Below are 21489 nucleotides of genomic sequence, written 5' to 3' on the forward strand. Positions count from 1 at the left end.
CATAATATTGCAGTTGCAAAACAAGTCTCTTTCCTAGCATGTCTCGTTTCTTAATGACTCAGTGTTGACCTACAAATTTACCTTCCATGCCCTGTTGATTTTTGTGCTCTTGTAGCACATGTATTTTCTGTTTTGTTCACAATATAAATGCATATGGAATGATGTTAAACATGCGATAGTAAAAGGTCACGCTGTGCGTTCAGAGCCCTGTATGTCCAATTTGATGTATCTTTTTTGTCAGCTTTACAAACTGTTACATGGAACACTCACTTTTAGCAGTTGCTTTGGTCCCAGCACTTTTGTGCCTTGACCTCATCAAAATTTGAGGTATGTTTGTAAATTTTGTGGAAAATAAAATTCCAATTTCTTAAGTCTGTAACCAGAACTCCCGACAGCTAGAGCTAGATCTGACAAGACTTGTGTGTCTTGAGATATTTGAAACTTAAATCATGTTTTCCCACTATTTCTTTTTTTTCCTATTCCACTGTTATTATTAAACTTCTTCCTCTCTCAATTTTGTCAACTGTCAAATTTGTTTAAACTTGGAAAAAAAAATCTGAGTACTGAAAATAAGATTATTGTGATCGGTTTTCCATTATATCAAAGCTGATGGATTCATTGGTTCTTAAAACATGTCATGTTTATAATTTCTATATGTAAGCCACAATCTATGCTGAAACTAGAAAAAAAATGTGTCTGAAAGCCAACAAATTTTTTTTTTTGTATGGATTTCATGAACCTTAGGTTGTGCTGTCAAAAAGTACCTATTACCGACATAATCGTGAAAAATTAAGGAAACGGGCTAGTCCGATGGGTGATAAATCTTAAACTCTAATCCACATGCTTTGTGGATCACAAATGATGGTTTGCTACATCAGCACAAGCTTAATATCAGTTTCATGTTAACAGTTGGGTGAGAGGATGCATATGCTTTGCAAACATCCTGAATTCTATGATGTCTCAGTAATGTCAGTAATATGACCTAACTGAATAAAAAGTTTTTTGTAGAAATGTGGAGTGGAAATGAAGGTACGAGCTGCTTAAAAGCATTTGATGATAAGTAATGCAAGATGTTATGTGCTTGTGGTAGCAAGGGAGTTGGCACTGAGAACTCTAGCCAAAAGTATGGTTACACATGAGAAACGTCTTACGAAGGTTGTGTACTGGTCAGCTTTTTGACAACGCTGGAAAAGCTTGGGTCATATAGATATAGTTGAGCATGTTCACAGTCCCCTTGTAGTTCTCCTCTTCTAAAACTCGTAGAATTTCTGGTTAGCTTATTCTGAAAGGGAGTTTTGAATAAGATTATTTTCTTTGGGGGAAAAAAATGTTGTTCTTTTATGCTTGCTTTTTTCTTATACTGTTTATGAACATTTGATGTCTGTCCTTTAAATTGTTCTGTGGTACCAAGTAGTTTAGGATTTATTTTGCCTAACGGCCTCAAAGTTAGGTACCTGACTGGTGAAGACACTAATCACTGTTAGGTGTTTCCTGTGGGCAGAACGGTAAGGTCTACCTTGATGGATCCTATTGTTCTGCCTTGACTAACTTACATAGGTCACACCAGATGATTTCTGACATTCATTTCTTACCAGTGAACTAGGTGTCCGCTTTATAGTAGGGTGGAATAGGTCTATACCATTTTCTTGGCCTCTTTGGTAGACAAAGCTTGAAAGATTTTGGAGGATTTCTCCCTTTAGAGATTGTGGTTGTGTGTAGCTTTTTGTTGTTCTTCCCCTGTTTTTTATTTTATTTTTACTCTTTAAGCATCTCAGACAATCTTGTTGGTTTCGTAGGAGAGCTTCTACTTGGGAAAGTAATGTCCCGAAGTTGGGAAGTCCTATCTGTGTCATGCTGGCAAAAGGTTTGCCATAAGCGTACCATCACAGGAACATATTTTATGCTTGTTTCTTATTATTGATGCTCTGGATTAAGTGTTTTTAGTTTTGGGGGTTAAATTAAAAGCACCTTTAAATTTTTTTCAGCATTAAATAAAACTTACTAAAGAAAAGAGCTTGACAGAAAAGGCACCTGCTATGATAACTTTCTTATTTGCTCAACAGAGATGTAGAACAGCTGTCTGTAAGGGAACTTTGCCATTCCAAGAAAGCTGCAAAGAGCAATACAGATGAAATGGATTCCAGGGTTCAGGATACGGGAAATGACAGCGCTAGTACTGCCCCAAGGAGCACAGAGGAGTCTCTTTCAGAAGATGTCTTCACAGAATCAGAACTCTCTCCAATACGTGAGGAACTCGCTTCCTCAGATGAGCTTCGACAAGACAAATCTTCTGGAGCATCATCAGAATCTGTCCAAACAATAAACCAGACAAGTGCTGAATGTTTAACAATCATTTCAGACTCAAATGAAGCTGCCAGTGACTTAAAACCCAGTGCTGAAATGGGTGTAAATGTTAAACAGCTTGGTAACCACAGCTTAAGTTCAGAAAGTGCTGAAACGTCTATAAAGGGGGGGCAAGAACTTACTGAAAATATTGCAGATGTTCTCCAGCAGTCTTCGCAAGGTAGTGAACAGCATCACAAAGATACAGAAGTGGGCAGCAATCAAGATTCCTCACTAAGAAAAGAACCAGGAGAGAATAAGATGGGAGAGGAACGTCCGTGTTGTGAAGATGCCACAGAATCTCAAAAGAAAGAGAAAACTACCAAAGGAAAAGTAGTGAGAGAGCGAACACGAAACTCGGAGACAGAAGTTGAGGAACTCCGCAAACTCTGGAAGACCCACACTATGCAACAAACCAAACAACAAAGAGAAAACATGCAACAGAATTCACAAAAAGAAATCAGTCAGAAAACTGGGACTGCGGGAGATGGGCACTTAGAAGGTGAGTCATGACTTATGTTGTCAGCCTTCAGATTTACAATGTATCTCCCTCCAGTTCATCAGAATTCTTGTTTTTTATTTTGTAGAACACATCTCCCCATATATTGCTTATATTTCTCATTGGCTTGAAGATAAGCTTAAGTTGCACCTTATGTAAACAAGTTGGGAAAAATTGCTGAGGAAACTGAAAACATGGACACTTCGTTACTGTCATTCTTCCTCACTGAAATTATATTTATGTTCATATTGAAACACAGCATCTTTGTAGGGGAGATTTTAATGAGCCAGTAAAATTAGATCCATGATGCATTGGTCACTGTAGAGCTCAAAATTAAAAATGTTCCTTAGCAATCAGCTAGCTGTCACTTAAATTTTGATCCCAGTGTACGCATGTATGAATGAATTTCAGGGGATGAATTTCATCTTATTTATAGCATGTCCACCTTGTAGTTAAGCTTTATGATGTGAACAACAAACACTGGAGGCTTAACACTGTTTGATACTTTCAGAACTTTGTTTCACTTGCATCTTGTCATACTTCCATGCTGACTAGAACAAAGTTGAGTATAGAAAAGGCGTATCTCAGGATAAATAAAAGCTAGATGGTAAGAAACTAATGCTATGAACATGGGGAAGAGCCAGGCTTATTTCTTGAGTACCTGTATTCCTCTGCAGAGATCAGGCCCTAGGATTATTAGTTGGAAGTTATCTTGAAAGTTTATTGGAGTTACTCAATTCATATTAAGTAAAGTCATGTCTTTTTAAAGTAACTTAAAGATTTCTGTATGTACTTAATTTTGCTTTTTAAAAAATTCATAGGTTACTTTCCTGGTGCCTTACCATCTTCCTAATGGAGATAAACTAGTTTTAATTATGCAGGATTTTCAGGGATAGAAAGAAAACATATGTATAACGCCTGTCACTACTTAATAGCTTATATGTGAAATGCATTTGAAGGTCAAATTGTTTATGTTAATAATTAAAAGTTGAGACTGTATTGAATAGAGAGGTGTATTCTTCAGCTGACAGAAATTCATCTTACACTTCAGAATCTGATATGATAATTTTTTGGTGGTGTTTTCTCCTTCTGTTAAGGAAGCGACTGAATTTTCAAATTTGAAGCAGACAATTAGTTGCATCATTCTGTGATAAGTTTGGCTTTTATGCCTTAAGTGTTAGAGGAAATCCTCTGGCAAAAATGTCAGCTAGTAAGTACTTGCTTACTTTTTTTTTTTTTTACTGCTAGTACTTACTTTTTGTGACTTTTAAAAAATGTAAGCACAAGTGTTTTCTGCCACAATTGCTGCTTTTCACAGAATGGTAGACATTGGAAGGGACCTCTGGAGATCATCTAGTCCAACCCTCTGCCAGAGCAGGGTCACCCAGAGCAGGTTGGTCAGGGACACGTCCAGGCGGGTTTTGAATGTCTCCAGAGATGGAGACTCCACCACCTCTCTGGGCAGCCTGTTCCAGTGCTCTGCCACCCTCAAAGTAAAAGGTGAATTACAATTGAATTACAATTGAGTATTATTTATAATTCAGTTGTATTAGATGCTTTAGTTTTGTTGTTGTTTTTTTTTAAAAAGATTGTATCATTGAGTGACACTGCAGGTTTTTCATGCAGGATGATCTGTACAGTCACAGAGTATATACATGTATAATCAAAAAGTGTCTGTATACAGTCAAACAGAGAGGTGCTGGCTAGAAACCTTCTGCACGAGGCGTTACAGCTCACTGAAGGTTGTGGGGGTAAAATAGAAAAATTATTTAAAAAAAAAAGAAAAAAGGAAGCAAAGGTTACTGTTTGGAGATTTGTGCCAATGACTTCAGGCCAACTTCAGCTGGAATTATTGTATGTTTCTTATTCTTGCATGTTGTAGTAGCGGAATGCAAATAAAACAGTGAATTATGAATTAGTATTTCTCAATCTAGATAGATTTTGTGATGTTTCTGCTTTCTTTGTCTACAGGCAAGTTTAATTAGAGCCAAGGTAACTCTTGAAGGTTACCAAAGTCTAAATATGACAGGTCTGTTAGATCACTAAAAAATGGAAACACTCTAAACACTATCTGATATCCTGTCTATCAGACTAAAACTCCGAAGTAGTCATGCTGTGAGTTTTGTATTGTTAAATTACCTAGGTAGGTCTCTGTCACCTGCATATAGCAAGGACTGTGTTGAATTTCTTCTTTCTTCTGAGTTTTGAGCATCTAGGGTTTTGGTAGTTACCATTTGTTGATCTTCACATAGGTCAAACGTTTCGGAGTTTAGAATTAATGATCTACTTGTTCTGAACGTTGAACAGGTGATGCAATAGAAGTTGATAACTATAATAAGTCTAGAAGAGCTAAAAAGGCCTCCCTTGGAATATTTTTTTTTAAATGCACAGGAATCATATTCTCTTCTATTTTTACAGACACTTAGGTTAACCACTGGACTGAAATAAAAGCTAGATGTAGTTGATACTTGGAAGAAATTATACTGGTCTGTAGTTTTGAATGTATAAACAAGCTGAAATTCATTAAAGATAACATGTCTGTTTGCTGCTTAGTTAGCTGGATATTGGACAAGATAAAGGAGGAAAAAAAAAGGCATCACACACAATAGACAGCACTAAATTTTTTTTCCTGATGAATTCTGTATCAAATCTACCAAAATGTATTGGAGAACACAGCAAAAAAAAAAGCATGTTAAATAGCCCTTTTGAGATTTGGGGGCAGGGCTAAATTGTTTGTTTTCGTTCTTGGCTAGCTGGAGCTAAATCTCACTCGTTTTGTAAGGTATGATACAAATCCTGCTTCTCTGAGCTCTGTCAAAAAAGTTCTAAACTGCTCCAACTGAAGGACCAAAATCCCAAATATCAGATCATTTTAAGAATACTTCTTTAACACTGCCACAAAGTTCATGTGTCAGTCCTATGAAACAGGGTATTTGTTTATTTTGGGTTTGTTTGGGTGTTTTATATGATAATTTACTTTTGAGTGTACAGATTTATAAAATGCTTCCAAATCATTGTGACTATTCTACCATACTGTATACTGCCGGTGTAAATCTAAAATATTGTAACTGAAAAGCAGGAGATGCACATTTAAATGTTTACTGAAAAAAAATTTTGTGCAACAATACTATTCTAAAGTTTGTGATGAAAATCTGACAGAGAAAACATACAGTAGAGATGTTTGTATATCCAGAAGTTGATGTTTTCTGTATATGTGTATATGTAGTCTAGATGTAGATAGACACTGAAGGAGAACTGTAGGAGCTGTAAATAAAAGATATGTTCCTGTTTTCTAGGACACTTATCTTTATTTACGTGTAATGCTAGAGGTAGGCTAAATCTTTTGTTGTCATAGCTGATCATAAGAACTCTTAAACTTATGTTTTCCTTCTTTGCTTTAATAAGTCTCTTGTGGCTGGAACTCTTGTTCTAGGATTTGGGCAATTAATCTAGCAAAGAAACAATTTTGAGAAGGCTTCTTCCTTTCCGTTGTGCTGGCTTGACAATCCAGACCTTGAGGGCAATCGTAGCATTCCATTAGTTCAATTAAATATACTACTGGAGGGAAAAATCCCATATTGCAACATCCAGTGTATTTCATCCTGAAGTGGTGTTCGTACCTTTGAAGTATTTGATATAGCTAACAAATGAAAATTCATCTCAATCCTCTTAGTAGTGCCAGAACTCTTTTTTTTTTTTTTTTTTTTTTTTTTTTTTTTTTTTTTAAATCAAAAGTAACTAATGAACAGGTTTGACATATGTGAATCAGGTCTAAGTACTGATTAACACTGTCGTTTGCATGTATGTGGAATATCTTTTTAATGGTGAGAGGGATATCTCATTCAGTATTGAGGGCTATGCATTGAGAGTATTTTCTGAAATACTTCCAAGCATGGGGTAAACTGTCAAAATGTGGTCTGAGATTGGAAGCAGAAAAGAATGTTATAATTACTCAGGTGTGTTGTACTGTGAAGTTAGTTCTGCTGAAGTTAGTTCTGTACATTGTGGATAGCTTACTTTTTCTTTACTAATAGGGTCTTCTCTTACAAAAGAAAAAAGACGACATCGATCTCACAAGTTTCTGCGTCTCAGGGTTGGAAAACCCATGAGGAAAACGTTTGTTTCGCAAGCAAGTGCATCAATGCAGCAGTATGCACAGAGGGATAAAAAACATGAGTACTGGTTTGCCGTTCCACAAGAAAGGTAAGAAGGGAGTAGACTCTAAAAATCAATGCTTTCCAATAGGTCTTTCAGCATTATTTTTTTTTTTTTTATGCACCATGCAAAGTTTTTTCAGTGACTGTCTGTAAAGCAACACAAAAAAAGGATCGACACCTGAGGATATTGATGATTGGCTTGTACTTAATACCGGAATATGTCGTTACCGTACTGAAGCTTTACTGACTTACTTGGGTTACTTGCAGGTTCAGCCAGTAGTTTCTCTTGGTATTATTTAGGCTTGTGTTTCTAGCAAGTGAATAATGAAAGAAAGATTCAAGCAAGTGGTGTCTGGTGAAGGAAATGAGTTCTGCAACAAAGTTTTTATTATCATTATCTGTGTTTCCCATTATTTGGAAACTTTCTAAAAGTTCTCTCTACTTCTTAAAGCTGTGAGTTCAGAAGAACTAGCTGGGATTCTTTTGTCTTATCTTTATATATGGAACGTAAAACTTTTCCAGGAAGCAACTTAAACATATCTACTGGAAAAATATCTAAATTTGTTGCAGTGATTCAAAGACATGACATGTCCATGCTCGCTCACTGGTGAAGTCTTGAATTCTTAAATGATCTCTACTGCTGGGAAAATGATTTTTCAAGTTGAATGTGATTTTTGGGGGTATTGGTAAAGTTGTCAGAAGAGGGGGGGGTAAAAAGAAGAAAACAACAACAAAAAACTATCAGCTATCATCTTGTATAAATACCTACACACAATGATCAAGTCACTTTTCCATCTTTTCTTTTGAGCTGAATGGCATAGAATGTCCAGTTGGGGCACTGCAGTTGAGGACAGATATGGATCAATTGGAGAGAGTCCAGAGGAAAACAGCAAGACTAATTAATGCCTAGAAAGTGTAACATATAAAGAAACTTAGAAGTAAGTGGGGTTCTTTAATCTAAAGGAGAAAAGGTTGATTACAAAATAAAATCATTTCATACTTAAAAGTTGGCTGCAATAAGAAAGGCAGTAGTCTTTTTTTTTTCTTTTTTTTTTTTTTCCTTCTCTCGTGTCCACTGTGAATGGAGATGTGTAATGGACTGAAATTACATCAAAGTATTTGAGTTTTCCAGCAAGGAGAATTGAGTCTATGCTAACACATCACTAACCTGCATTTAATCATCACCCCCATGACCCCTAAATGGTGGAGATTATGCATTTTCTTGAGACAAATGCCTGTCGCACTGATTCCGGTATGGCTAATCCTGTCTGGGCCAGGTGACCTCTTGTGGTTACGTTCAACTTCAATGTTCTTATTCTATTCATATCGTATTTCATTTGAAAACAGATAAATGTTTCACATATGGCAATGTTGTCTTGGTCAGCTGATTAAAATGATTACTGTGTCTTTTTGGTTGATTTTCTAACGTAGCAGAGCAAGTACTTATCTTCATCATCAAGCAAAACTTATCACTGAGAAATAGTTTACAGTTTGTGTCTGATCTCCTTGGAAATTACTCCACCTCTGCAGGCTTTCTCTCTCTAACTGCCTGGGGAATTAGTAATCTGCTCTTTATCCATCCAATGTGTGTCCTATGTTTTTGTACACAAAAAGTCACATGTGGGATGTTTGTTTTCTGAATTCAGTGTTAATGTTGCTGAGTGCTACTCTGCTTAGGTCAAAATACCTAGTGTTAACCCAGTTGTCTTTTGTCACCTAGTGGTAAGAAAGAGAAATGTAGGTATCTGACAAACCTGCATTATTTCAGTGTTCTTATCAGTCTGGGAAGGAGTGTCTTAGAGTTCCTTAAATATCAAGTTTTATTTACTTTCTTAACTGCTATAATTATACACAATTTCAAGTTCTTAAAAAGTCAAAATCAGGATTTTTTTTTTTAAATTGATACCTTGTTCAGCGCATGAGGAGTCTGCAGCTTCTTGTTCTGTCATAGAATTTATCTAGCCTTGATCAGAAACATGAATCTGAAATGTTTTGTTACCTCTTACTGTCAGAGAAAGATTTTTTTTTTTTTTTTCCTTTTTTTTTTTCCCCCCTTTCATTAATGTTATCCAGGAACCTTAATTTTAACAAGGGTGACTTGGAATGACTGACCCTGTTGAGAGACTATTATTGCATACCTGTGTGCTGCATCCTTGAAGATTGTAGCTGCAGTTTGAGACTTTGCTCTGTATCTCTTGCAGTTCTTCCAGTATTCAGTTTTGCGGGAATTTAGTAAGGGGAGGGGTGGGGGGAGAACCCAAATACTGTCATCTTGCTAATCCAGTGTGCAGATTCACTGTAGCAAATATCTTTGAAGAGGGAAATAAGGAATATTCAAGCTCTTGGTAACCAGAGCCATAAAGCTCTAGCTCTGAAACTGTCTTTTCCAAGATGAAGAGATACTACTGGATTCATTGCATTTTTCTAAATGCTCCATCTGTGCACCTACAGGAAATGCTTAAACAGTATAGATTGAGAGCGATTAGGATTGGAAATAACTTTCTTCTGGGAATTTGGATTTTCTGTTTTTTCCGAACTGGAGAACCATGCCATTTGTGGCAGATAACTTAAAAGGCGGTAACTTCTTTGAATCTTGGTACTTACTGCAGTACTGCAGTTAGAGTGGTCTGTAGTTTATGATCTAGCTATATATATATGCACTATATATGCACCCTTTCAGCCCTACTTCCTCCTATCTGTAGTAATTCTCACAGTCTGTATAATTTTGGTTACCTGACTTGGGAATGTTCAGCTCTTCTTCAGGGGTGGGGAAAACACACATGCAGACACTTTTAAATTCCAATTTTGCCTGTGTTTTTTATGTAACTCCTTTAAAATAAAATAATAAAAAAAACTTAGTGTTTTATTTTGGAAGTTATTTCAATTGTAAACAGGTCTCCAATGGGACACAAGTGGTTGAAGGGACTGTACTTGTATATGAAAATGCAGCTAGTCAATTGCCAACTTGTTTCCTGTTTTTCCTCCAGTGTCAGCTTCATATAATTAAAAAGAAAAAAACAAACCACTTAACTAGTTTTATTTTTTTTTTCAAATGTCTCTAATATCTAGTAAAACATGAAGTAGTAAGTATTTTAATTTTAACATTAAATACCTCATAATTATTAGACATGACCCAAAAGATGACCCGTATTTTTCTTTTCTGTATCATTACTTCACTTCTGTAGGACAGATCACTTGTATGTCTTCTTTATACAATGGAGTCCAGAAATATATGCAGAAGATACTGGGGAATCTCTTCGGGAACCTGGATTTATAGTGGTAAAAAAGAAGGAAGAGACTGAAACTAGTGAAGAAACTACTACTGAAGATGCTGCTAAAGAGTGGGAGGTAAGGAAGAACAGCATCAAAGATATTTTTTTTTTCATTAATACTTTCACAGGAATATAGTTAAAATAGTGTTAAATACTTTCCAGTAAGAAAAACAAAGCAATGTGCATTATTAGTCTGCTTACTATGATCATGACTGTTTAATTTATGCCATCCTACTGCTTTGCTCTAACATCAGTTCAGGACAACATTTCACAACTGCAAGTCATTTTTATATGGAGCAAATTGTAACTTAAAACTCAGAGTTGAAAGGAATGCAAGTACAGCAAAGAAGTGGCAACTTTGATGAAGCAGACTTAGTTTTCAGTCAAGTAAACTGACAGTCTTCTGATATTTAATATTTAATATTCCTGATACTGAGTACTTATTGGTAAGTCTCAAAACAGGGATGAGATAATAAAAAAGGAAAGTTAACCTATTAATGACATGTTGTTCCAATAATCCAGTACTTAACTTCTCAGTTATAACTTCTTCATACATTAAGATGCTGTTGCATGGATTTTAGTAATATACTGTAACTGGAACTCTCTTGTTATTTTTTATAACAAACACATTTCTTCCATGTGAATCTGTGTCCACCGCGTTTCTATGGACACATCTTTACATGTCTACATGGTTTTGTTTTGTAGTGTACATACAGTTAAAGCACTCGTAGTCTTGTACATTCAAGTGTCAGTCAAAAGTTTTGATGATTCTTGTCATATATATTGTAGCGGTATCTCATCAGCACTGTTTAACTTCAGTCTCAGGACAGCAACTGCAATTTCTGACTCTAAGACTGATTTTTTTCCTTTTTCTTCCCCCTGCCCTGCAATGGAGCATGTTGAAATTAAGGAAGTCTATACTTGTGTTTTATGTGGAGTGTAAAAGAAATTTTAAAAAACTGCAATAGTCTAACTACAGGTAATAGTTTTCTTCTTAGCTCCAAAACTTATAATCATAGTAGAACGCTGACTTCAAACTTCTCACTTACTTAGCTGAAGTATTAGGCTGTGGTTACAGAACACTACCTGCAGCTCAGTCATTTTTGCATTGAGCATTTTTGAGACATTGAAATTAGTATCATAAAAGCATGTCTTTTGAATATTCACATTGTCAATTTATATACTGCTCAAGTGTTTTTACCAGCAATGTATTTTGGTGTTGACTCTTCCTCAAAGCCTTTTATAAATATTTGATGTTTTAAAATTTGGCCTTTAGGAACACGGGGATCAGTGGCAAGTGATCAACATTATGGCACAGTATGTCTCTTTTGATGAGCTCTTCAGTAACTTTGCACCTTAACGTAATTACAGAATGGTTTCCACAGAAAATAGTACAAATTTTTCTTCATGATTAAATGTTGTAAGTTTTTAGGAATTACTTCTGAAGCTAGTAGAGGCAGTACTTTTCCTACATGTATGAAAATCTGTAAGTTGTTTACTACAGAATGAGGTCATGCCTTAAGCCTTTATTTAGGTCTCCTCTGGAAATAATTGTAGAAGATATGGAAATAGTAATATTTTAGAAACATATGTGTTATGTGAAAATTATGTCAAGTTTAGTTCTCTTAAGATTACCAAATAATAATTTTCTGGATTTAAAAGTTAGTGTGATTAGTGAGATAGACAACTTTTTTTTGTTAAAAAAGATGTTATGCAAGTACAAGAAATATGCTAATGTGGTCTTCTGTGCATTTAAATTGAGTAATGTGACTTCTTATGACTGACTTCTAGCACAAATCTGAAAGCTGTTAAAAACTAACTTTTTAAATCAGAAATGTTTGACAGTACCAGATGGTTCGACCTGTCATTACATACAACTGCATTTTAGTGCCTTTTTAACATATGTGCCAGAACGTATCAGTACATACAGGGAACGTTGTCATGCCCATTATTCCCATTGAATTTCAGTCATTATCTTCAGCCAATATACTTCCTTCCTTTAACCCAACAAGCTTTTTTTCTGTCAGCTCTTGATCCAGGTGTAATCTAAGATAGCAGGTGAACAGTATAATTGAAATATTTTTGTGGTTATTGGGATGAAAATTAGGCTGTTGCCTTCCAAACGTAGTGATGGGAAAACTCAGGGTGGAAGGGAAATGAAGAGCAGCCTCTTGATGTGCAAATGCATCACAAAGTACCAAGTAACCGAAGTGTGGTGCTCTGAGACAGCTTTTGCTTCTTTGATAGTTCTATGTTAACTGCATTCAGCTACAGCTTTTTATCAAGAGATTTTAAGGAAGTACTCTGCTTTTTTTTTTTTTTTTTGTGGAAAAGGAATTATGAGAAGAGGAACAAGCAAAAACAAAGATCAGTAACGTAAAAGTAGTAGTAGGGGTGGGTTTATAAGTTTATTAAATGGATCAATTAATAGGACTAAGCTCTTACTCTGAACTTACTTCAGTTTTTCATCTGCTTATGCTTTCTTCTTCTACCTGTGTACAGTGTAGTCTGTTTCCTATCAGCCTTTTCCCTGAAGCAATCCAGTAGATGTAACATCATCTGATCCTAGGGGCAAAGCGACCAAGAATCCTGCCACCATATTAAACGCTAGTTTGATCAAATACTGCACTGTATGAAGTGTCCAAAAAAAGCAAAATCGAGGGAATCCTTTAGCTGACTCTGTATTATATGCTACACACTTAATAGATAACTAACTTATTAGAAATTACCATGAGCCTACTACTGTCCGACACTACCATCAGTAAAGGTGGCTAATTCATTGTTGTCACTTACTTAGAGTTTAAAACAAGCTCTGTGGGGCGTACCTTGTAGCTCCAGTTGCTGCCGATGTTCCTCGGTATCTGCCTTCCTCAGAGGTCTCTGCCTGTCCCGTTGGCAAAGCTCTCTTTTTAGAGACATACTTTTTCGCTTAAGATCAGTCCACGCTAAAGACTTGTCTCTAGTGCCCACTAGATGGGAATAGACAAGAATTTTATTTTATGTATTATGTAAGAAATGAAACCATCCTGCTTGTTTCTCAGTGGTGTTACCCCTATCTGTTTTCTTTAAATATCTCCTTCTTGTACTTAGGTGCATGGGCATATGCCAAGGAAGAGACGTTTTTGGGTTGTGTGGGGTTTTTTGCTTGGTTGGTTTGTTGGTTTTTTTTTACCATCTGTACTGAGCCCGGGGGGTATAGAGGTATATTTATCATGGTATTCTTTTTTTTACTTAGATTGTGTAGGTTCAAGTGCTAATGGGTTTCTTTATCTGTTAGCACAAATAATTAATACTGTTTAGAACCCTGTGTGTTGGCAAACAAATGCTTTTTGCAAAACATATCCTGTACTTGCATCTAAACATGGCGAGATTTGACAGTGAGCTGAGTGTTCCTGTTGTGAAGTACCTTGGAAACAACTTCCATTGGTACTTTAAGGTCTAATTTTGTTTCCTTTTTAAGTTCAAATTGTGTATATAGTAACTTGTATAGAAAATAATGATGCAGTGTTAAGATGCTTGCTGTTAGGTAGCTGCTGATGCACTAACATAATTTTGGTGCTAATTAGCACCCCAGATTGAAAGCATTAAAGAAGTTGTCACCTGGTGCTGGTAAAGGCATGGTACCACAGTATTTGCAAGCAGGGTCCTCAAGTGCTGCTAATCAAACTGGTCCTATGCTTGAAGAAGTTTAAAATGAGTGAAAGGAAAAACGGCTTGAATTTTCTTAGTCTCCAAGTCCTGGTTGAGAAGTGAGTTTTCGAGAAGCACAACTATTTCCTATTTCTACAAAATAACTGCTAATAGTTTTCTTATGGCTGCATAAAAGATTGCTTTTCTAAAGTAAGAGCTGTTGACGTTCCCTGTAGAGGATAAATGTTATTCCATTGTATATACATTGAATATTAAAAAAATAATAATAATTACCAACCACACTTGGTCATAGAACAACTTGAAGAAAGATTATAAGTGCTGCCCAGTATACATTATTTTGTATAACCTTTCTTGCAGGCTCTTTACCTTTTTTAATTTAGAACAAAAAAATCTGCACACTCAAATAAAAATTTAGAAGAAAAAAAAAAAAAGGCTGGGGGGTGGGACATGGGAGTGGGAAGTGATATCTGATTCATCAATCCCAGAAATTTCAATTATCCATTTTTTCTACCTCGGTTTTCCTAAAACTGATTGTAAAACGTTAACAGGCTTGTTTCCACTGCTGTTGCTATATGAAGTGGCAGGTGGCATTTTGAACTTGGACATTGGAGGAAAAAGACATGGAGAACAATACTCATGTAAAAGGCCGTTAACCATATCAAGTGGTTAGGTAAATCAACCTTCCACTGAACTTGTGTGCTCATAAAGTGTGCTGATAAGCTCCAGTATTTTTCTACAGAAGTTGGTATGCACGTGTAAATAATCTGTTAAAATCTTTAGAGAATCAGTTTATCGTATCTGGGGAGTAAGGACAATGGAAACCAATTTTCCAAGCAAGATTTTTGCCGCTTTAATAATGCGAGATACAAAGGAAACTGCTGTGCTCTAACGAAGGGAGGAGGGCATAAGAGGGGAAACAATGGAAATGACGACTTGCATAAGAAACATTAGTACATAAAGGAAAAATGACACAATTGTGCTTTCCCATGTGAGTTTTATCATAACATTTTTGCACCTTCTGTTTGTATCTAACTAAAGGACTAGTTGGTCTCTTCAGGGGAGGGGAGGGAGAGAAGGAAAAGAAATTAGATCAGAATACCTTGATTTGCTTATTTAATGCTTCCGCTGTTGGTCTGTGAAACTAATTCTCAAAGCTAATGACATTCCTTGAATGATAAAGGGACTTGGTCTGTTGTATTCTTTAAGTAGTTAACTTTTTTGATGGGGAGCTGGAAAACTGGGTTGCACCATTATATTGACTGTTTGTGTATAAATGCACTTTTTATTTCTGTGTGTGATAATGACTTACTGATGCAGACTGATAATCTGTCTTTAGATTGCAGATTTGAACCTAGAATAATCAAACCAGTAGCTATGTAAGGTACTACAGCTGTTAAGTGTCTTTATCATCATGCAATATTGAAAATGCAGGATTCATGCCGATGGATCAGATCTCTGGTCATCAGGCAGAGTATTGATGCAAAAAAAAAAAAATATTACTGACTGTGGCCACAGCTAAATGTTTCTGAGGCATTAAAGAAATTTCAGTTCGGGCACTTGTGAAGAAATCGGTTAAGGACATCAGTTTCTATTTAAACCTGAAACCTGTTAGGGAAATGGAAGAATTGCTCTGTACTAGAATAATTCTTAATTATTTAAAGTGTTGATTCTTCCTTCCTTCCCTTCCCTTCCCCCCACTTGCCCTTGTCATTTGATCTTATTTATTGCTATTATTCAGCATTGAGTCATACTTCAGGTCCACATAAATCTAAATACTCATCCACAAGATATTTGAAAACAGGAAATTTCTTGTCTTAGAACCTGCAAGCTGGTCTTGAAGTAGTTGGAAGCTCATCCGTTTTATTGTTTACGTTAGCTTTTCAATTATTTGAAAAATACAGAAAATCAGTTTGAGCTAAAGCTGTTGAGAAATTAACTTCCAAAACGAAGCATGAGTTGGTAGATATCTGCAAATGATTTTTCCCAGATTCACTAGATCATGTTCTGGACTTGCATTTCATATTCATTACCTTTGGTTTTGCATATTAAATTTCTGTAGAAAATATAGATGCAATACTTCTGGAAAGCAGTATTCTGTAGTAACTCACTTGTCAACCTGGATTTCAGTTGGAACTTCAACTATGGTTTTAAAATGTTTACTAGATCAAGCCATTAGTTGCAAATGAAGTTCTGCCTCCCTGAAATGCTATTTGAGTTGGACACTCAACAGTTCAATATTAACAAAGTTGTTAACTTCTGGAGTGTCTAGAAATTCTGTGTATTTGTAGGAATATGAAGGTCGCAGTGATTGTGTCTCCTGGTCAGGAAATATCTGAAGAAGGTTTTTCAAGATTGGAGTATTGGATGTAGGTGCTTAAGTTCTTTATTGGATCTGGACTGTAACTTGCAACGCTTCGATATTAAAATGGACATTTCACTTTCAGTATGCACTGCTGTCTTAAGTTTTTGTATTCTTACTAATGTTTTGTCTATAAATTTATTCCTACACTTCAGTGCTCAGATGCTAGTGAAACAGCTGCATGTTGTGTCTTAGGTTTTGAATTGTGGTATGATCATAATGCTGTATGACAAGCTGGATGATACTGGATCAGCAGAGAGAAGCAGCAGCCTGGAAGTTGTAGGCTTCTTGAATGAAACACTGCACACAGTGTGTAAAGATGCATCACACAGTCCTCAGAATAAGAATATTTTTCCAATACGTTTCTTGAAAGGTTGTGTCTTTATGGTAGTATATGGGATATAAGAGCTAGATCCTTGAAAGGTTGTGTCTTTATGGTCGTATATGGGATATACGAGCTAGATCCTTGAAAGGTTGTGTCTTTATGGTAGTATATGGGATACACGAGCTAGATCCTTGAAAGGTTGTGTCTTTATGGTAGTATATGGGATACACGAGCTAGATCCTTGAAAGGTTGTGTCTTTATGGTCGTATATGGGATATACGAGCTAGATCCTTGAAAGGTTGTGTCTTTATGGTCGTATATGGGATATACAAGCTAGATCATTGCTTGGGTTTTACATCATGCATTGTCTGTTAAGAAATCGGACGTGTCACTATGCATGTGTTGCTGTGCATTAACATGTTAGCATCTTTAGTAGGCTTTGCTTTTGTACCAGAGCATGAAAGTCTCTTGAATTTCAGCAGTCATATGCCATACTTAGAAATGTTTCTGTTAAATTGTGTTTTGTGATTGGAGAGACTCCGGTGCCCATTGACATAATGCGATGCTCTTTGTAGAGACTAGTAACTTTCATTCTTGCTTTTGCAATTACCTTGAGCAAATATTGGACACGGTCAACATGCATGGGAAATCTCTTGCTTTGCTCTGTTTTCTCTACTTAATCTATTTGGAGTCTGTCTATAACTTTTAAGTGAAAATTCGGATGGTTTCATTAATTGGAGCTGTCCTGTAGTTGAAATCACGAATGTGGAATTGTACCTGATGGTTATTTCATGTATTTAAGAGAGAGAACTGGGGCAGTCCCTCTGCTAAGAGTTGAAGCACAGTCATTCAACTAAAAAGCTTGTGCTTTTGAGACTCTTAATGGCTTTCATCCTACTTTTGAGAATTCCGAGGAAGATTTTGTGGATGGAAAAATGCTGCTTTTTTTTCCACCCCTTCCCCTAAGCTTTTGAAAGGAAACAAAGGATGACTTCTTAAATTAGACTTCCTTTTTTATGGAGACATTATCAGCCAGCCGAGAACCTGTGCCCGTCCCTGCTGTACTGGGTACCACAGGAGGTGGCTTTTGTACTGTTCAGTGTGGTTCTTGTAATGGTAAAGGGGGAAGGGATCAGACCTCGGTTAGCTGTAATCCTGTGTTAGCTTCACCTGGAACAATTTTTACAAAGATCCAGTTGTTCTACAAGACAAAGTAGTAGTTTTGCGTAGGAGCCAGTACCTGGTTGGTTTTGTTTTGTTTTTGGTTTTTGGGGGGGGTTTTGTTTGTTTTGATTTTTTTGTTTTGGTTTTATTATTATTATTTTTTAACTATGTTCTAACTTCAATACTCCTGAACTCTTCCTAGTCATCTGAAAGGATTTTTGTACCAAATAGAACTGTCTGCCTCTTACAAAAGATAAACCAGACCTTAATTCAACTGGCTTTTGTATGCCTTTTATCATCAAAATATGAAACTACCTTTCTTTCACCTAGTGGATTCCTTCCAAAGATAACAATTTAGGTGGCCTGAGCGTCTTAGGTATCTTCCTAATTTTGAAGTTCTTGGCAACTTATATCCTAAAACAATAATACAATAAGTAAACATACATCTCATCTCTTTAAAAACACAATCTAACAAGTGGGTAGGCTACTGAAAGTGAAACTAATGTCGTTGCTTATTGATTTGTTTGTTCCCAGGCAAACCAATAGAACAGCATAAAAACAAGCTTTCTTTTTGTCAGTCAAAAATGCAAATAGCATATGAATTGCACTGAGGCACTGGAGTTACACAGTCTGGTTCCTGTGATTTGTGTTTTTCTCAATTTTCAGGGCTGCTTCTGAAATTGAGAGTATTAAATTTTGAGAATGATCTTATTTTGTATGTATGCCTTATATATAATCTTCTCAAGAGGTGCTTAGGGATGCTTATCTTCAGTGCATGACACTGTGACTTTTCATCATAAAACCTGGTTACCTACACAGCTGCTTCACGTGGAATCAACAGCAAGTTCTAAATAAACTGAATAATTATGCTGCCTCCCTGGTCCCTGCTAGCCATCTGGGATAACCTTCCTCCCTTAAGAGGGAAGGAGCAGGGGAAGTAATTACTTTTAGTAATGTAATATTCCTCAAAAAGCACGCATATTAAATACAGGGATCATAGAATTCAACATCACAACTTTCCTGTTGCTGTGGTATCTCAGGACATTGTGTTAGCTACTAGCTGAACCAGAATAATGCCATTTGATCAAACTGCAACGATGTTCTTTCATTCCCAGCATCCACTTTTCCTGCTCGAGTTTAGAGAGAGTTACCGGACTTACTGTCCTGTTCCTAGGTTACGAGATCTTGTCAGCTGATAACTTTAAATCTGGTATGGCAAAAGGTGTAAACTAGATAATTGATTGGAGTGCGAATAAGATACTTCAGAAGTTGTACCTGTATTTGTTGGTATTCTCCTTTTCTTCTGCTGATACTTTAATATTTTTTAAGACAGTCTATTAGAAAAAACAACATCTTGAATAACGATTACTGAAAGGACTGTGCGTCTGCTGTGAATGTTGATTGTGTAGAGATGCTTAGATTGGTTACAAACTAACAATGACAATAACAAGATTATCATTCAGGATAATTAGATAGGTGTTGTTTTGCTCTGTTGTCTGGGTAGCAAATGGGTGCATGCTCCTAAGTGCTTGCTGCTAGTCTCCACGTATGTCAGGTCTGAGCCGGTGCTCCTCTCTGGAATCTTTTTAATTAAGAACTTCTATGGCAAGACAGACAGTAATTAGCAACAGGATAGGCGGTTCTGATTCAAATTAACAGATCAGTAGTATAACCCACAAATGCACAAAAGAAGAAAAGGGCAGTTTGTTTTATTTATCTTTTAAGGGATGCTCCTGGGGTCAGGCTGCTTGTGTGGGCTTCTTTCTCTGGCTAATAGAAATATATCTTCCACCAGTTTGGAAAAAGAAGACTGTTAAGGGTCTGGGGTGGGTGGAGGTCAGTCCCAAGAGAAAGCTTTTGCCACTTCTAGGACTGCACTGTCTCATGACGGTGCCCAGGCTCTCCTGACCTGATTCCCAGTAGCCACCCCCAGCTGCTGGAGATGCTGCTGCTGAAGGCAGAGCGTCAAAACAGACTGGCAGGAGGTCTGTCAGAGTTACCAGTGCACTTATTCCCCTTAAACTTTGCAGCTGTGATTAAGCGGAAAAAGTGAGTTGTCAGATCTAACAAAGAAGTTTATTGCTCTCTTTCCTTCCGAGTAAGTTTTTAAAAATCCTTTTGAGAAGCTCTGGGAGGAGGTAGTTTTATTTAGAGAGAAGCTAAAAGCTTCCAAGTAAGTTGTTGGAATTGTTTGAGATTAAATGTTCTAGAATAAAAAAATTGTGTGGTGTCTCAGATTCTTTTCTTCCTCCCCCAGTTTTGGAGAAACAATGTGTTGGTTAGTGATAGGGAGGAGTTTGTTATCTGAGGCGGAAGAAGTGTGGGGGGAAGATGCTAAAATAGGCTGTGGGGAGTTGTGTGGCTAGCTCTTGCTTTTTGGCTTAGAACTCACGTGTCCAGAGATAGCTTGATATATTATATTTTTTTTTGCATATTCTCTGTTCCTTTAAGATTTGCCAGACTGGGGGGGGGGGGGGGGGCGGGGGGCTGTAGCTTATATTATTTTATTTTTTATATATATAAATTGTCTCATTTGAAACAGTTTTAAGGCTGTCAGTTTTTTGTTCTTGTATCTCAATATTAGCTCACTTATTATTTAAAAAAAAACACAAATAAATGGGCATATGGTTTATTGTTTGAATCTTACACTATTTGACTGTGTTTCTAGTGTATTATTTTATATTTGGGTTTCCTAAATCCCAGCTTTCAATGTCCCAGTGATAAAAATGTTCTCAGTCGTCACCTTAATAGTTCTCATAAGTTGGAACAAATTGATTTTTAGAGTTGTCAGCTCCTGAGAAAGGTTTCACTGAAAAGAAGAACATCTTATCCATCCGAATTATGTTGAGTGAGATGCTAATGCAAGGTGAGGCGCTCCAGCGCACCGTCTGCAGTACAGTTAAGTACAAGTTCTGGCACTGATTTTTCTCTGCTTGGGCATCCTGGCTCTTAGATCGCAGCGAACAGCACGAGTGAGCAATGGTTTAATGTTGTTTCGATGCTGCCTGCTGCTGCCCTGGCCTATTTAATACTTTTACCCAGGACTCTGAGCACTGGATGTTTTTGGAGGTGAGGGGGGAGGGTAAAAAATCCTGCAAGTGCTACTACAAGGAAATTCTCAAAGGGTTACTATTGCACACGCCTGTTTAAATAAACATCCTTCCTTAAGAAAAAAAAAAAATTAAATCATGATTCCAGAAATACTTTATTGCTGGCACTAGCATTTAACCTATACAGCAAGTTTAGCTCATAGACAAAAGGATTAATTTTCTTTTTGTAGGTTACGAAACTGAAAATCCTGTGAGGCTAACAGCTCCTGAATGCTTTAAAACCTTGTTTTAAAAAGAGTATTTTTAAAAAATTTCCACTGACCACTTTTTTTTTTAACTGGTTCTGGACTCTAAAAAATAACTGCTGGGGCTTATGTACAGTTGTCAGCGTACGAAGACAAACTTATTTTAATGTTGAGTGCAAATTTGTTACCATCAGAACTTGTTTATGAACTGTTACAATGTAACAGGCTATTGCCAGCAGTTCTTGAGGATTTTTTTCATATTCTCCAGTATTGCGTAAGAAAAATTAAGTTGTTCTGTATCTTTAAATATTTTAGGCGTTTTAACAAACTAGTGCTGTGCAACCGCACTTGAATACAGGAAACCTTTCTTCTTCTTCGGTGCCGTCATCATTTGCGATACATCCCCCTACTGTACACCCGCTCA

At 36.6% G+C, this 21489-nt stretch overlaps 1 protein-coding gene across 12 annotated transcripts in view; it reads left to right on the forward strand.

The window, feature by feature from the left end:
* Positions 1-21489, forward strand: part of OXR1 (oxidation resistance 1) — a 295905-nt gene that overhangs the window by 247513 nt on the left and 26903 nt on the right. For all 12 annotated transcript variants that reach the window (XM_063327385.1, XM_063327389.1, XM_063327393.1 and 9 more), the window contains 3 exons: positions 2064-2845; positions 6877-7045; positions 10185-10347. In XM_063327385.1, coding sequence (XP_063183455.1) covers positions 2064-2845; positions 6877-7045; positions 10185-10347 — 1114 coding nt within the window. The remainder of the gene's footprint in view (positions 1-2063; positions 2846-6876; positions 7046-10184; positions 10348-21489) is intronic.

Source organism: Chroicocephalus ridibundus, chromosome 2 (genome assembly GCF_963924245.1).
Source record: "Chroicocephalus ridibundus chromosome 2, bChrRid1.1, whole genome shotgun sequence".
In the NCBI taxonomy this organism is placed as follows: domain Eukaryota; kingdom Metazoa; phylum Chordata; class Aves; order Charadriiformes; family Laridae; genus Chroicocephalus; species Chroicocephalus ridibundus.